This window comes from Mugil cephalus, chromosome 17 (assembly GCF_022458985.1).
Source record: "Mugil cephalus isolate CIBA_MC_2020 chromosome 17, CIBA_Mcephalus_1.1, whole genome shotgun sequence".
Lineage (NCBI taxonomy): Eukaryota > Metazoa > Chordata > Actinopteri > Mugiliformes > Mugilidae > Mugil > Mugil cephalus.
This window is the reverse complement of record NC_061786.1, coordinates 11,485,119-11,502,329: the sequence shown is the minus strand read 5'-3', so window position 1 is coordinate 11,502,329 and position 17,211 is coordinate 11,485,119. Positions and strand designations below refer to the sequence as shown.

At 43.5% G+C, this 17,211-nt stretch overlaps 1 protein-coding gene across 4 annotated transcripts in view; it reads left to right on the top strand.

The window, feature by feature from the left end:
* evla (Enah/Vasp-like a) overlaps positions 1-17,211 on the top strand; it is a 34,781-nt gene that overhangs the window by 12,714 nt on the left and 4,856 nt on the right. For all 4 annotated transcript variants that reach the window (XM_047610603.1, XM_047610602.1, XM_047610601.1 and 1 more), the window contains exons 2-6: positions 6,876-7,044; positions 8,487-8,667; positions 14,451-14,508; positions 14,840-14,901; positions 15,815-16,774. In XM_047610603.1, coding sequence (XP_047466559.1) covers positions 6,876-7,044; positions 8,487-8,667; positions 14,451-14,508; positions 14,840-14,901; positions 15,815-16,774 — 1,430 coding nt within the window. The remainder of the gene's footprint in view (positions 1-6,875; positions 7,045-8,486; positions 8,668-14,450; positions 14,509-14,839; positions 14,902-15,814; positions 16,775-17,211) is intronic.

Genomic DNA, 17,211 nt, shown 5'->3' with positions numbered 1-17,211 from the left:
TCTTCCTTCTGTCAGCTGGACCCCTGCTCCCACCCAGCCGTACTGTACGTGTACACACCCCCACCCATACCATACGAAGGCGGTGGCTTTGCCTTGCCCCAAAATGTTCAGTGAACCCTGTAACCTATAATCCTCATGATGAGCATAATAATAGCAGAGAGTTAACTGGATCCATACGTTATAACCGACCTGTGTGTGTGTGTGTGTGTGTATGTGTGTGTGTGTGTGTGTGTGTGTGTGTGTGTGTTTCTGTTGCCTCATACTGGCTTTTCACTTAGAATATCTGCTTCGGTTATTTTGGGTGTATGTACACTGCTGGTATTATAATATATGTGTGTGGGTTTGTAATTATGTATTTCTGTTCCTGTTTGGGGAAAAGAGTGGCAGCACATCACAACACAGGGCGGACTGCCTCAGTCCCAACAAGTAACATTAAAATCTAAAGCAGCACTTTTGAGTTTCTGTTTGCGCTTTGAATTTCACAGTAGTTTGCAGCACTTATCTAGTTACATCTCCTCTTATGTCCAGGGTTAAGTCAAATTAGATTTAAAAAACTAGGCTGATTTTTTTTTATTTTACTGTCTGAACTGTTGGCGTTTAGCGAAATTTTCCTCTGCCGTAATGAACGCGGTCCCCCTGAGGACGCCACTGTTTATTCACCAAACGTCTCCTGGATTTGAAGTCCTCCCCGACTCAGACTGTACGTCTCAATTAGCTGGAGCGCCGAACGGGGATGAATAAAACTGCGCAATTATCACTACTGCTGCACAGGAAGCCTCTCCGGGTGGTTTTGCCTCTCTTAGCTTTCTTCCTATGGCAGGTTATGATTTTTTTTTCCAAGACAGTTAATTAGCTTGAAGTGAATTAAGTCTTGTGATGCAACGACTCTGAGGTGTGGCAAACAGGAGCAAAATGAATAATTTAGATTTACTTTGTCAGGATAAACTGGGGCCCAGGAGAGTTGTTGCCCTACCTGGCCCTCCTGGATCTCCTTCTGTCTATAGATTTTTATTCAGATGATGCATCCGAATCTTTGAAACTGAAAATTTTCACGTTTTGGTTAATGTCACGGGAAGATTTTTATATTTTCCTGCCTAGTTGAATTAGATCCTGGCTTCTTTGCATTTTTTCCATTTAGTTTGTAAATGAAACAGTTGAATTATCCTCCTATTAATGGGTTATGTCTGCAGAGAATAGAGAACAATGACATGGCACACCACCTTAAAGTTGCTGGCCATGAATCTGCCCAGTTTGAGACATTTGTTGCCTGTTTCTCATAGTCTGTTCCCTCATTGCCCGTCATCTTTCCACAGTAAACAAAGCCATGCATGCCCACAGTATGTAGTTTATTAGGTCGACCATCCGTCTTCAGAGAAGTGTTTAATTACGTTTGAGCGGAGACGCATAAATGTCCTATTGTTTAGCTAAATCCTCCAAAAATAGACGTATAATTATCATAGCTTTTTTGTGCATTAAATACAGGGCTACACCGTGTTTGTATTTGAGGTTCACTTTGAATAGCTCTTTCGGTGTCATGCTTGTTTGTGTTTTGAACATCAGTTCAGTTTCCATCCCAGAAAACAAAGGGCTAACAAATCTGAACCGCTGTCGTGAGGCAGCCGTGCGTGGATCTGCTGAATGACTCATCGTTTGTTCGGGTCTGTTCGGGTGCCTTCCACTGTGAACCAGCAGGATGAAACAATTACCCCAGCAACAAAAGCTAATTGCCATGATAACAGAAGCCCTACCCCTGGGTGCTGCCCAGAGAGGGCGCCTCATGCATCCCACCGACCCAGCCCACTCCCTTTCTTGCCAAGGAAATACTCTCCAAGCCTGAATAAATCCAGTGATTTAATTATGAAGCTGCCGAACCTCCACCGAAACCTGAAACTACTGCCATTATGTATACACTCGATATTTTCTGGACACACGCATCGTTTCTTGCAGCACTGATATTTCTGCTAATGGATGGATCTGGCAGAGAAATTAGTGCATGTATAGGATTTGTTTGAAGGAGGGCGGGGGACATATGTCTAACCATGTGTGCAGGGAAGTGCTCCTCTCGGTTTAAAACCCTGGGAATGCGGCCTCCTTTTTCGCCGCCCGGCTTATTTGACACGAGGAGGCGCTCTGTGTGGCAGAAGCCTTCATATCCTCTCCGCTCTCGTTTTTTTTTTGTCTCCACTCATTCCTTCTCCTCTCCTTCTTTTCCTTTTCCTTCTCGCCCCTCTTTGGCTTCCTTTTGAGGTGAATGTTATTCTGCCTCCGCCGAGAAATCCGCTCGTTCCAGCAAAAACAAGGTGAAATGCTGAGATGGGATCTGCCGAGCAAGTCGAGTGCCGTTGATTCTTTTTCCAGGAGCAGACTTTAAATTAAGAAGAAGTTTTCTCTGCACCGTGCATAAACATACTGAAGTAACTAACTTAGCGTTTAAAAATGTGCTTGTCTCATTAGCCTGTCAGTGTATGGGACACATGCAGTAATTCTTTTTTTATTCATGAGCTGGTGGTGGGAAGCTGCTTATGCATTTTTCAAGATGTAGACTGTAGAGTACACTGGAGGGAAAGTAAATACCAGCACGTTTAAGCATTGAGAGGGCGGGAGTGACCATACATATATGGACCTAGATGTATATACAGTATATATGCTTCCTGCTTGCAACATCCATAACAACGTTCGGTCTGATGTATGTGACAGGGGTCACTTATAGCTGAAATATCTCCTGTATTTCAGCTCACATGTTTGTATTTTAACATCACACAAAACTACATTTCATATGTGAAAAGTAACACCAGTGTTGTCATAGATTCTATTAACATGTAGGTCAGGAAACTATGCCAGATTCAGATCAAATTCCTCTATTTATCTTGGCGATTCATTATTAACTTCACCAAAAAAAAAGAAGCAGACCGGAGTAAATTTAGGGCTCTTCCACTCAAAGTAAGCCTGACTGCTACAACCGTAATGCATTGACCTGCAAGTTTAACCTTAATGAGGGTAAAATCCCATATATTGTGCAGAAATGTGCCTGCTTTCCTATTGCATTTTGAACATTTATTATCAAGTGTGACATCTGTAAAGCATTATGCATATAAGGCTACGTTTGAGATAATAGCCTCTATAAGTGTACCCTAGTCGTCATAATCTATTGTAACTCTGGATAGATTGTCATCTAAAACTCTGATTCAAGATGAAATGTGGCAGTAGACTTCTCACTGACTAAATACTGAGTAATATGCACAGGTCGGGCATAATGGGGTTTTTGGGTCCTGTGGTTTGAGGGGAGGGGGGGAACCTCTGTGGATCATCCCATAGATACTTGATTAGTCTGTGATCTAGTGAATTTGGAGGCCACCTTGTGCTGTTCTTCATGTTTTATTTTGGGTTGTTCCTAAAGCGTTTATGTGTGTGTGTCTGTGTCAGGCTGCATCCTGCTGGGGATGGCTGCTTCCATCGAGGAGTGTCATTGCTATGCAGTGGGGGTATCTGGTCTGGTCATTCACATGAATGCCAGGTCTAAACGTAAAGATGGTCAACGTTTTAATGTTGTTGCTGTTTGATGTGTCCTAAAATAACACATTTTAATATATATGCTACAATGTAAATACATATTTATTTTATAAATTAATTATAGCAAAGTATAGCTTCAGTTTGACCTTCAGTTTTCTTTGCTGGGCTCTGAACATCAGTTTGATTCATCGTGTTACTTTAATGTCACTGATTGTGATTTTCAGCAGTAGCTGACCTTTTTCAGCTTATCCCCGCTCTCCGTTCATCGCACACAGTCACTCCATGTTCTTTCCCCTCCTCTGTGTCATCTCTCCACTCACTAGTCTTTTTCTACCCCATCGAGTAGATTTATTTTTTTATTTATGTTTTCACTTGGTAGGAGCAGCTGTGATTTGCAGCAGCTGTCATGTGCTCTATTGTGCCTTGTCTCCTCTTTTTCATGTGATCATCTCCCTCAGACACTAGATCAGACGCAGCAGCATTTAGCATACGATGAGGAGTCTTGAATAACGCTCTCTAACCCCGGTCGTCTCCCTGTTCCTCTTTTTTTCCCCCGCTCGATGTCTCGTGATGTGCTGATTGAGCAACATACTCAATGTAAAGGGCCTTTATGTCGGACTTCTTTGGCAGCTGAAACCGTTGCCATCAGGCTCTCCATCCCTCTGGCCCAAACTGCTCCAGAAATAGGGCCTGTTTTCGTAAGAAGATCCATCAGAGAGATGCAGCCACCTCCCTCCTCTTGTTCCCTCCCTTCCTTTTTCCCAGTGAGACTCCGGTGGTCTGTCAGGTCTCTAAAGTGGAGAGAAGTGTCTGTGCTGTCATTAGAGACTTTATTTCGCAAGTTTAGAAACACAGGAAACACAACATGTTGTTTTGCATTTCGAATAGAAGCTTCTCAAACTCACGAGAGCTTCAAACTGTAAGCGTTGTTATTTACCTGTGAAAATGATACATTTGTATCAATTTTAGATTTCGTATGGAGTGGTGTGTTGCTTGTTATCTTCGTGGAACTTCTTATTCACGTCTCCTTGAATGGATTTCCTGTTTGAGTCTGAAGTTCCTGTCTGTTCCCTAGATAGATGGTGTAACCATTCTCCTACCATCAGCATCCACATATAGACTCGCTATTGTCTTACTTTTACCATCTTGCAACATCCAGGCTTGCCACATGGTGAGGAGAGTGATGGATGCCTGACAGAGGCCGTTTTGGTTGTAGGCGTGGGAGTTGTTGCTAAAATCCATCTGTCAAGCGAGCTTTTAAAGCTTCTCCCTTAAGAGGGACGAGGAGTTCGGTTTCCTTCTAATATTTTAGCACAGGGACAATCATCTGTCTGCAGCTGCTGTGTCTCAAACTGATTCTTGTTCTTTGAGATTACTTATTCCATACCGTGCAACATCATTACCAGTCTGCATCACCTCCTAAATCTTCTCCGACGTGGAAGAATAAAATGGAAATGCAGCCTTTGACTGAAGCCAGTAGGAGCTCCCTCCGTCTCATCAAATAGCCAGAGTTATTTGAGGCCGTTCAGACGGCCGCGAGGGGAAAAGGAGAGCAGATGATGGCAGGAAAGAAAGGGGAAGCTGAACCATGTGTTAGTGAGGTCCGGGTGGGGGGGGGTCTCTCAGGTATCACGCTGTCTTCCGCCTGCGGAGCGGCTCATTGAGCGAAAGGTTGTCAGAGTAGGGAGCCACACGTTGGCATTTCAGGGTCGCCGAAGTCTTCGGGGTGTTGTCAGCTGTTATGACAGACATAACCCGTTAGTTATCTGCAATTTGTATGGTATATAATGTTTCACCGTTTCACCGTTATTTCTTCTTATTGTACAATTGATTCATTATAAAAGGGGAACCATGAATGTGTAACCTTTAAAGCTGCAACAGTATGCATTGAATCGATTGTTAGTTACCATTAAAAAAAAAAAGGTTTCGTTTTTTTCTTCCTTCCATTCCTGTCGGATGTGTGATCCCTTTTGGATGGGAGTCAATGTCACGTCCCTGGTGTGGGACAACAATAACAAAAGGAAATTGTTCTGACTCAAAAAAAAAAGATGTATTTCGTGGCAAAAACAGAATGGACGCCATTCTTCTAGTATTGACAGGAATGAAAAAAGCCCCCCTCCAGGTTTTTATGGGTTTTTGACTTTTCATGTGACTAAACAATAAATTGGTAAAGCAGGACGTAATCAGCGTTCGTCTTTAACAATTGTCTGTTGCTGTTAACTCTGTGAAACTGAATGCTGCTGCCCTGCCCTGCTCTTTCATTAAATATTGCGAAGAAGTCCGACGTCAGCCGGTTTACTTTACACCTTCAGGCCGCTACTGTTAGTGTGTCTGTCAGTGTTTCTGAGGTGTTGAAAGTGAAAATCAGAGAGGCGTTTAGTCGCTTCACGGGTTCACCAACATCCCCTCACCTCTCCGTGTCCGCAGCTCTTCTTCTCCACTTCTTTTTTTCTCATGCAGGCAGTCCCAACACATTTAACAGTAGTCACGCGTAAAACATACGGCTGAACTTTTAGAAACTTCCACAAACTGCTCCTTTTGCAGCTCTGCGGCCGTGAACACGGTCATTTAATGCTCCCCGGTAGCTGTTCGACTTTTCATTAGCTTTTTACCAAACGGGCCTCCAGCTGGCGACGTTCATGCTCGCTGATGAAACGCCTGAGTTTTTAACGCAGCGTATCATTACCCGCCACATCGCGCACCCCCCTCCCACGCTGATGCCTCTGAACGTTTCTTGACACACCGCAGAAAAAGACCACAAAGGGAAAGGGGAATTTTCCAGGGCTGAGTTTTATTTTGAGGTCTTGTTTATAGATTTTTTAAAAATGGCAACTCGGTACATGCGAGTTGTCAGATTCCTGCAGTGGCAGCGTGTTACTCCTGAAGTGGGAACTTGTAGCCGTAACTGGAGAAAAAGGTGTGGCTCCCTAGCGACCCCTCAGCTCACCAGAAAATTACACAGTAACTCTGTTCTATTGGTTTTATTTTATTGCACACCATCATGATTACATAACTCAACACTGCCAGAGTAAAGAGTGTAGCCAAGCATCTCTATAATTTAATATTCTCTTGCCTTTAAGCAACCGAATTCCTGCCCACTTTCCAGTGATTTTCTGTTCCATTAGATTTCAGTTCTCATCACAGTCGAGGCTCCCCTCATAATCATTTTTCATAAGCTGAAACAAAAACAACAAAAAAAGGGGTTTATATCTTTGTCCATAAATAATTACCAATAGATTTCCATTGTCCCCAAAAAAGAAACTACCCACACAATAAAACTGTCAAATGGTCCGTATAGCCCCCCACCCAGAGTGGACGAAAACATTATCATGACACTTATGTGGACTTCTTGTCTCTTCCACCAGTGAACAGAGTATCTGCCAGGCGCGGGCCTCTGTCATGGTCTACGACGACGCCAGTAAGAAGTGGGTGCCCATCAAGCCGGGGCAGCAGGGCTTCAGCCGCATCAACATCTACCACAACACTGCCAACAACACCTTCAGAGTGGTGGGCGTCAAGCTGCAGGACCAGCAGGTGAGAGACGCACGGGAAGTAAACAGTCAGTCAGTCAGTCACTTTTTTTACATATTTACATATTTGTTCTTTATTCTTTATTAGGATCCTCATTAGCTTCCACCAAGTGGTCGCTAGCCTACCAGGGGTCCACACAACAAATTCAGCAAAAGTTGAGCTGTGTAACTCAAACAGAAAACACATAACAGACTAAATATAGTAATTCAACAAATAAGTGAGTGTACATCAACCTAGTCTCAAAAATACACCGTATAAAGGATAAATCTATACAGTTACTTTCCATGTACTGTACTTATCTATATACTACTATAGCCAAAGGATCATACTTTCATTGGTTGGTCGCTTATTTTGCATCAAAATAAACGATTATTATGTATATTACATAAATAGTAACTTATCAGAAGACAGTTTTACTATAATTATCAACGTAACCTCCTCTGGCCTTAACAATAACATGACATATATGAGGGATGTTTGTATGCAGACTCTCAAAAAAAAAAATCTCAAAACCAAAGAGAGACTGAAGCCCTCCTTTTCTTTTGCTGACATTTATTCAACAGTGGTCTGGTAACATTAACCCTTGACTTCCACTCTCAGAAATATGATTAATCACGATTAAATAGCATTCATTTTTAATCTATACTAATAGTGTGCACTGCAAACTGAGTATTTTGTCATATCGTTGTTAAAATGTTCACACGATTGCACAGATTCATACATACATAAATACTGAAGCTGTATGATGTATATTTTGGAGCTGTGGCCATCTGTTCAAAGGCGCTGTATCTCAAAAAGAATAAAATCTTAAGATATTTGTATATATAATATGTACACAAATGGTCAAATTTGTGCACCTTACAAACTGAATGACTGACAATGGTTAAAAAATTGGTACAAAATGAGAAATTAAGGATTTCATTCTCTACTACTACTATTACAAAAGAGATCAACTGTGTGGTTACAATGCCATGTACACCTAAAGGTAAACTGAGGAAAATGGTAAATGTCAATAAAAGCAAAGTCTTATCATACATCCCAAAATACATATAAGTCATGCTGGTTTTTAAGAAAGGCATTGTGAACAGAAACTTGAAGTTGCTTCCAAACCTTCAGCCTGTAGTGTCTGTTTAAGTAACATGAGAGTCTGACTGTGCACGAAGATCCACAAGATAAAGAAGCCTGATATCTCAAACAAATTGTGCGCATAAATTTGCCTCTAAGTGGTTCTTCGCTGTTGTAAGCGTGGATAATTTCCTCACTGCGCTTGTAATATTATTGACAGCCACCTCTGACTGTGAGTGTCTAATGAAACACTGGCGCCGTAGAACCATAGTATGGTAAAAATTAAACCTTGGACAAATGAAACATTCCTCTTTCTAGTTAAACAAGTTGAGAATGCAGCTTTAAATTAATTTAATTTAATGCTTCTTCCTCCACTTTAGGTGGTGATCAACTACTCCATAGTGAAGGGCCTGAAGTACAATCAGGCCACCCCGACCTTCCATCAGTGGCGTGACGCTCGGCAGGTCTATGGGCTGAACTTTGCCAGTAAGGAGGAGGCCACCACCTTCTCCAACGCCATGCTGTTCGCCCTCAACGTCCTCAGCTCACCTGACAGCGGAGGTAATTATTTATTGTTATTTTAATGCCCACTTTTTGGACACCATGACACCCGTCCGCTTAGGAATTCCAGCATTGATATCCCGGCTTGTGTCTGACTTCGTTATTTTCAGGCACTTCCTCAATATTCAAGAATATTCAAGAAGGCCTGCTGATGTTTTTCAGTGGATTTTCACATGGATTTCAGGTCAAATTACAGTCAGTTGTCATCTGTGATCAATTTAAATCTTTTTTTTCTCTCTCTCTCTCTAAAGATTGTTTGGTAACAGCATCAATCACAATGATCTCATTGAGCTCTTCTTCATCATAATGTGTTAAAAAAAGGTTGCGCAAGGACAACATAAGCAAGTGTATCATAAATGCGTTTAAAATAAAATAAAGTAAAATCTAAATAATGTGATTATACAGCGTTCCCACATTTGGCAACACTGTAACTAAACTCTACTACACCCTGCTGGTTAAAAACATGTACTGCAGCTAAAATCTCAACACCAAACAGTAACAATGACAATGGATGGATGTTTCATTGTTCGCTGTAATGTGTCCTTCATTTGAAGATTTTTTATTATTATTATTTAGTAATTTTACTGTAAGGGTAAATTTTTAGTGAAAAAGTAAATATTATAAAAACAAAACAAAAAAAAGAAATCTGCATGATTCAGTATGTGGTTAAATTAGTGGATTTGATACATGAACGCTGAATATTTCTCTTGAAGTGTGTTTGAAGCTAAAATGAAACCGGCTCTTGGTTTACTAAATAGCTTCTGACCATCTCGGGTTACAAGCTACTTTTAAGTTGTGTGTGTGTGTGTGTGTGTGTGTGCGCGCACATAAGATACTGAGAGAAAATATCTGTGTTTAACTGCGGTGTCATCCCATCCCATCCTCCTATTGGTGGCTAAAATATCTCGTACGGAGTCTTAATGTCGTACCCATCATGCTCACATGGCAGCTCTCCTTTTTTTGGGTGTGTTTGTGCATCGGATCTTGGGTCTCATCATCCAACGCTTCCTTCCTTACTTAACCACCTTATACCACGTGTTGTTGAGAGAAGCTGCGTTGATACTCTAGCATGGTAGTATGGTATACGACTGATCGATAGGAGGCCGTTTCCCGTCATGCTGACTCCAGAGGTTTCACCTGGAACACTTAGACGAGTTTCCTCAACCATCATCACCCTCAGTAAGTGCTGCATGGAAACAGGCCCACCAGTCATGCATGCATTCCATGGCAACGGGCTGATCGTTTAGATGGAGGGAAGTTTAACATTAGTTACTTCCTCACATTTGCATCGATTGGTAATTGTGTGTAGGTAATTGTGTTCCTCACAGAAGAAGAAAGAACTGCTACTTTTCTAAACTGATTCTTTTCTCTTTTTTTTTGTTTTTACTTCTCCACCTTATTTCCTGTCAATTATTTACCTTTTAAATGGTACCTTTGACACTGAAAATACTTTAAAAAGTACACAATATGATTATTTAATGCAATTAGTTGTTAAAGATTAATCTTGAGCTTTAAGCTTTCGTGCCTTTTATTTAATAAGCAGTGTTTAACTTTGAGATTTGTTAAATAGTTTCAGTAACTTTCTGAGGCTTGCAGATTTACCCAGTGTGTCCCTAAAATGTGTGCATTGCTAATGAGTCACAGGCACCCAGATTGACCTTGTGAACTGCCGAGTTAAGCCTCCAAACTATAACTGTGCTTGCGGCAGTCGTCTCTGTGCACAACATGTCTTAAAGTCGTCCATCCATGCTACAAATCAGGAGGGCTTTCATTTTTGTGTATAACTGCTTTCAGTTTTGACAGACGTTCTCCACTTTCTTTACTTCCTCTCCCTGGATGAAAATACGGACATGGGACCAAGTGTTCCTTCCAAAAAAGCCACCGTGGTTTTGCTGAATTCATAGGCCGAAAAAACAGCCTCTGAGTGAAGACAGGTTGTTTCTCACTGGAATTTATTCCCAGCAATCAGACACGTCTATTCAGTATCAAAGTCCACACCTTAATTGATCCAAGATTGGGTGGCACAGAACCAGATCTAAAATATATGGAGAGAGAGAGAGAGAGAGAGAGAGAGAGAGAGGTCACATGCGGACATGGAAGATGGTTTTCACACGTGTGGCGACTCGGTAAACATGTCTACAAGTCTGATATCAGGGAGCGAGCAGAGAGCGAGACTCAGGATGGGGACATGTCTGAGGAAGCTTTGTTTGTTTATCCCACCACACCGGTTCCTGAAATGAAAGAGGGAAGAGGAAGCAAAGACTAATAGGGATGTGGAACTGTGACAAATACAGAGAGGGTAGACCGTTGTAAGTAAGTGCGGGACATAAAATGACTTGAGGCGTGGTCTTGTTCCTGAACCCGTAATAACTTCATTGCATTCACAGATTCCAGTATGTGAAAAATTAACTTTATTATTACGTTTGCAAAGTCACAGGTTGCTTGCATAGCTCAATATTTGTCACACAGTGTCTATGTGATCTCGACAGTACAGCACAAACACTGAGCCAGATAAAGAAGCAAGGCTGCCAGCGCTGATTTGCTGTACATGTCAAGAAAGGGGAAGAATAACCATAAAATACTTTTAATAAACACATTCACCCTGAGCACGAGATTATGTGATTATTATATGATTATATATGGACTGATGGTGGCTTCGGTTGCTGAGGAACTGAAGTGACGGGTATGGTTTTTGTAAAAAAACAAACCATCTCGTTTTTTTGTGTCAGAATAACTGTGTCCATTTGTGCGTTTTTGCCTCCCTGCGGCTGCTTCTGAAGTGTCTGTTATCAGTGATTCATCATCTTTTAATCATTTACCCTCGTGATTGTTGGAGGATGACAGAGGATGACAAAATCATCACGAGGAAGTGATAGTTGATTTTTTGTTTTTTCTCTCTCTCTCTCACACACATTAAGACAAACCTCCAAACTCACACATGCGCTCTTGTCTCTTAAGCTCTGGTGACATGCTTGCAAGTCCGATCATGCCCTCTCATCCCCTGGGCTTCCTGCTCTTCCCTGACCTTCACCGTGGCAACAGCCGGCGCCGTATACCACGAATCATCTCAGCCGTGGAAACACACACACACACACACGGGTACACACGCGTCACAGCACAACACGGGGTGATAAACGTCTCTTTTACATCTACCTCTTTAACATCTTCAGATAAGTTGTGAAGTGTTAATGTTGTGTTAATTGAATTGTGGTAAAGATCCCTGAAGTCTCATAAAACAAGTGCATACTTCACATAACATTATCTTAGAGACTGATACTTCTGCAACAAACATCTCGGTCGGTGCAACGACGCCTCTGTCTCCCATCAACCATCCGATCTGAAACCTCATTATCAGCGCTGCAGAATTAGGCCCGATCAAAGCGAGCGCTTTGTTAGTATTTCTCGCTGAGGCAGAGATCGTGTTTCTGTCCTTTTAAGCCTCCGCATGTTTGCTCAATTAGATGTGCATCTTTGCCGGTGGCGCAGATAATTAGCATGAGCTAACGAGCAGAGTTCAGTGGAGCGTCGGGGATCAAGAGAATCAAGACATTTTCAAGGCGTTCCCTCTTTATTCTGTGACGCAACAAAAACACGAAAAACACCAACTAGGTCAGAGTTAACTGAAGTCATCGGCTATTTCTGGATATAAGATGGTTATTCACTTACCTGATGAATCACCACATGCAGGTTGAGGGTTTGGTGCAAAGGTCAAGTAAGTCATTTTTATTATTTGCTTTAAGTGTTTTACAGCCTGATTATGCTGGAGTCTCTTATTAGGAAGAACGGGTATTTCATGCTTATTAGTCTTTAAGTGTTGTATTTTTTAACTTTTTGACAGGTGCCGTGATATAAAGGCAAACTGAATCGCCCTATTTGGGATAAATAAAGTTGTTTGAATTGAATTGAAGTTGGTAAGTGATGAATATAGTTTAAAAAAGGAAAAAAAGGAGGACAAACAGTTTTGACTAAATCACATGACGTTGGAATCAGGGCAATCATTTTCGTCCTCGCTGTGATCCAGCCCTGAGCTCCTTAAACTGTGTCTCTGCCTCCTGTTGACTGCCCCCACCGGCCCCCGCCCGTCGCCCCCATGCCCCAGACACAGCGAACGGAAATATCACCCGTGGGTGTTCTTGATGACACGGTGGGCGTTGGAGTGTAATGACTGGTATTCTGGTGATATGTGATAAGTGCTCGGCCTGGCGCTCCCTGTTAATAGCTGCTCCAGAATGAGGTTGTGACTCAGAGGGGTGGTGGTGGTGGTGGTGGTGGTGGGGTGACTATCTCTTGTTGGTCAACACCAAAGTGCTCAACTGAGATCATCATGTTGATTTTCCAACAATTCAACACCAGCTGCCAACATGTAGTGTATGCTGAGGTAATTTCATTAAACACAGTTGACGTAGTGAACAGGATAAATGATTAAACAGCTTGAAGGCCCTCGAGGGCAAAGTCACGGGTCTTCCCATGATGCCTGTTCAACTCCCCTACTTGCACTCTCTGCTGAGACTGTTTATATTAGAATATTGTCATTGTTAGGTCTCAGCATTTTATATATATCAGTGATATATACACTCACCGACCACTTTATTAGGTACACCTTGCTAGTAAAAGGTTGGACTTCCTTCTGCCTTCAGAACTGCCTCAATTCCTCATGACATACTTTCAACAAGGTGTTGGAAACATTCCTCAGGGATTTTGGTTCATATATATCCGCAGTTGCAGCTGCTGCAGATTTGTCGGCTGCACATCTACGATGATAATCTCCCGTTCCACCACATCCCAAATGTGCTCTATTGGATTGAGATCTGATGACTGTGGAGGCCATTGGAGTACAGTGAATTCACTGTCAAGTTCAAGAAACCAGTTTGAGATGATATGAGCTTTGTGACGTGGTGCATTGTCCTGCTGGAAGTAGCCGTCAGAAGATGGTACACTGTGGTCATAAAGGGATGGACATGGTCAGCAATAATACTCAGGTAGGCTGTGGCATTTAAACCATGCTCAGTTTGTAATAAGGGGCCCAAGGTTTGCCAAGAAAATATCCCCCACACCATTACACCACCACCACCACCAGCCTGAACCATTGATTCAAGGCAAGAAGGATCCATGCTTTCAGGTTATTTATGCCAAATTCTGCTGCTGTAGTCCATCTTCTTCAAGGTTTCGACGTGTTGTGTGTTCAGAGATGTTATTCTGCATTCCTTGGTTGTTTACGACTGGTTATTTGAGTTACTGTTGCCCTTAAATCATTTCCAACCAGTCTGCCCATTCTCCTCTGACCTCTCACATCAACAAGGCATTTTCATCCACACAACTACCGCTCACTGGATATTTTCTCTTTTTCGGACCATTCTCTGTAAACCCTGGAGATGGTTGTGCGTGAAATCCCAGTAGATCAGCAGTTTCTGAAATACTCAGACCAGCCCGTCTGGCACCAACAACCATACCACATTCAAAGTCACTTAAATCCCCTTTCTTTCCCATTCTGATGCTCAGTTTGAACTTCAGCAAGTTGTCTTGATCACCTCTATATGCCTAAATGCATTGAATTGCAGCCATGAGATTGGCTGATTAGCTATTTGTGTTAACAAGCAATTGACCAGGTGTACCTAACAAAGTGGCCAGTGAGTGCATACATGCCTAATGTTCCTTGTTTCTTCTGCTGTGGTGCAGTTATGCATAGTTTCCAGTAGTTACTGATGTATAAGCTTGCAGGAAATTCATGTTCATCTGTTTTTGCGTACAAAAGGTTGAGTTTCGTCTCCCTTTGTGTTTTTCAGGTCCAGTCGTTCAGCGTCAAAATGGGCCGTCCTCGGAAGAAAGCGAAGCACAGAGGAGGTACACTTTATAACAAGAGCATACACACAAAAAGAGAAGAATTATAACTTAAAATAAATACGTCCCCAGGAAGTGGAACAAGGCATTTTAATGCATCAGGATAATGTTGTTCCCTCTTTTTATTTTATTTTTTTACACACCTCATGAAACCCTGACTGACCTCATTACTGTGTCTGTGGCCCTGGTTCCTACTGAATATGTGAATGTCGAAGAAACAGAAAACAGTAATCATGGCCGCCTTTAGTATTACTATGTGTTGGCCATCATATAAGACACAGTCATGCTTCCAGCCGAGTTAAACAACAAAATCTGACATCCTCACACTTGATAGGATGATGGAGCAACATCAGATGCAGGCGCACAAGGAGAGGGAGCGACGAACATCAGGATCAGGTGAGGTTTAAATCAACACACCCACACCCAGCTATATAAACATGCACTTTCCCCAACACTCTTTCTCTTTCTCGTACACACACACACACCCTGGAAACCAAGAAGCATTCAAGGCTGCATTTTGTCGGCTCCTAGCTGCACAAACATTTTCGAGCGAAGGGTCCACATAAAAAGCGCACTATAACTGTCAATAAACAACCTGGTCCTGAAGAAAATGGATATTTGCTCTGCTTTGTTGTTTTTTTTAATGAGGCACGTTATCTCTGTCAGGTCAGGCGAAGCACACTTTAGATTCCCGAAGGCAAACAGGTGATGTCATGATTAATAAATAACAGAGATTTCGTGCCCTGATACAGCAGGTTCGTAAAGGTACACAGGTTTCCCCAGTGTGGTTTGTGTTAGTGTTTCCCGCCTTAGTCTCTACCACTGCTCCCCGGTGTGTACGCCCTTATGCTTTTGTATCCATGCACACATGTAAATGTTCAAGTCTGCCCTTTAAATGCACATACAGACTTAAACATCACCCTTTGTCCCTGGTGTCACCGGCGATATCAGTACCCCCCCTCCCCACCCCCTTTGTCCCTGCAACATGCTCTACCGCCATCTCTTTCTTCCAGCCACTGTTGGGGGGAATTGCCACATGCTTTCCGATCATGGCTCAGTCATGTTGCATTCTGCTGCTTGTTCTTTTTATGATATTTTGATTATTTCTTATTTGCTATTGGCTTCAGTTTTTTGGATTGCTCCTGATTTTTTCTCATCTTTACTTGGCTTGGTTAATCAGTTGGTTGCTTTTCATTCTTCTCACGTTATTCTCTTTTCTGTTCTCCTTTGTTTGTTGCCCTCCTTCGTCCTCCTCCTCTTCATCTGCATCTCCTCTTCCTCTCTCTCTGTCTCTCTCTCTGTCTCTCAGTCGTTTCCACCCTCCAATATAAAGTCTCCACCCCTCCCACCCACCCAGACACTCCTCCCGAGTACAGACAGTACAGGTGTAGCACACTGCCACCCTCCTACGTCCGCGTGGCCTCCTCCTCCTCTCCTCCCTCCTCCGCCTCCATGTCTCCCTGTCAGGAGAAAGAGGCGGGGGCTGCTAGGGACAAGGCCCAGCTCTCTTCCCAGCTCTCCACCTCTCTCGCCTCAGCTTTTTCCCCAGTCCAGGCAGGAGTGACCACCCAGGGCCGACAGGTCCGTCAGATCCCTCTGTCTCCTCCCACAGCAGCCCGTCACCTACTCCTTCAGCAGCAGCAGCAGCAGCATCAAGACATCATGCTCCCCCCTAAACATGGCACCTGGTCAGCCTCCCACATGCATCAAATGTACGCTCAGCTGCCCCAGTCCGCGTCCCCTCCGATAATGATGGCCATGCCGGTGAGGCAGGTTTTGCCCCCGCAGCCAGCCCTCCCGGTGGCTCACCCCCTCCCGCCAGTAAGCGCTAGAATAAAGCCTCCGCCTTTCGATCCCAGCCCTGTGACGGGCCCTCACCAGCAGTACCCCCAGCACCAGCCCCCCCACCCTCACTCCAATGGCCAGCCAGACGATTCCTACTCCCCTCATTCTCAGCATCTGCCTCACACTCCACAGTACTGCGAGGCCGTGCCCCTGCCTCCTCTGACAGGTCAGACAGCCCCCGGCCCCGCCCCCAGCCACCAGCCCCAGTACCCCTCTACCTTCCACCCACAGCAGCTTCAGCAGCAGCAACAGCAGCAACAGCAGCAGCAGCACCAGGTGTACCACCAGCAGGCCCAGCCCCACACCGCCACCACTTCCTCCTCCTCTTCCTCCTCGCCCCCCTCTTACACTGCCATATCTGACGGGGGCTCGCCCAAGAAGACCCCCTCCCCTGTCCCCCAGCCGGCCCACATGGCCAGCAGCAGTAAGTATGAGGAGGAGAGGAGGAGCCGGTCTCTCAGCAGAGGGATCTTTACATGTGTTCTGTGTGTGAATGAATGAGTGAGTTTAGGACATGTGTGGGAGGGATCTATTGAATGCAACACACCCATATGGTTGTCAAAAAGTACAAAAAAAAATGTGTGTTAAATGTACACAACACATCAGCACCTAAAGCCCCTCCACACCCATAGTCTACCCACAGCGTTCTCTTGTGTCTGATTAGACCTCTTCTCTGTTGGGGCGTGAGCATACTTAATCTGTATAGGGTGAGGGCAGTACCGTGCAATCATTTCTGGCCCAAAAAAAAAAAAAAAAAATGCGGGAATGCTTTCAATAACACTAGAGTGAATAGTTTTTAACTATCTATAAACCTATTGACTACAAAGTGCAGAAAGCTGTTTGTCTGCAAAACCAGTTCTC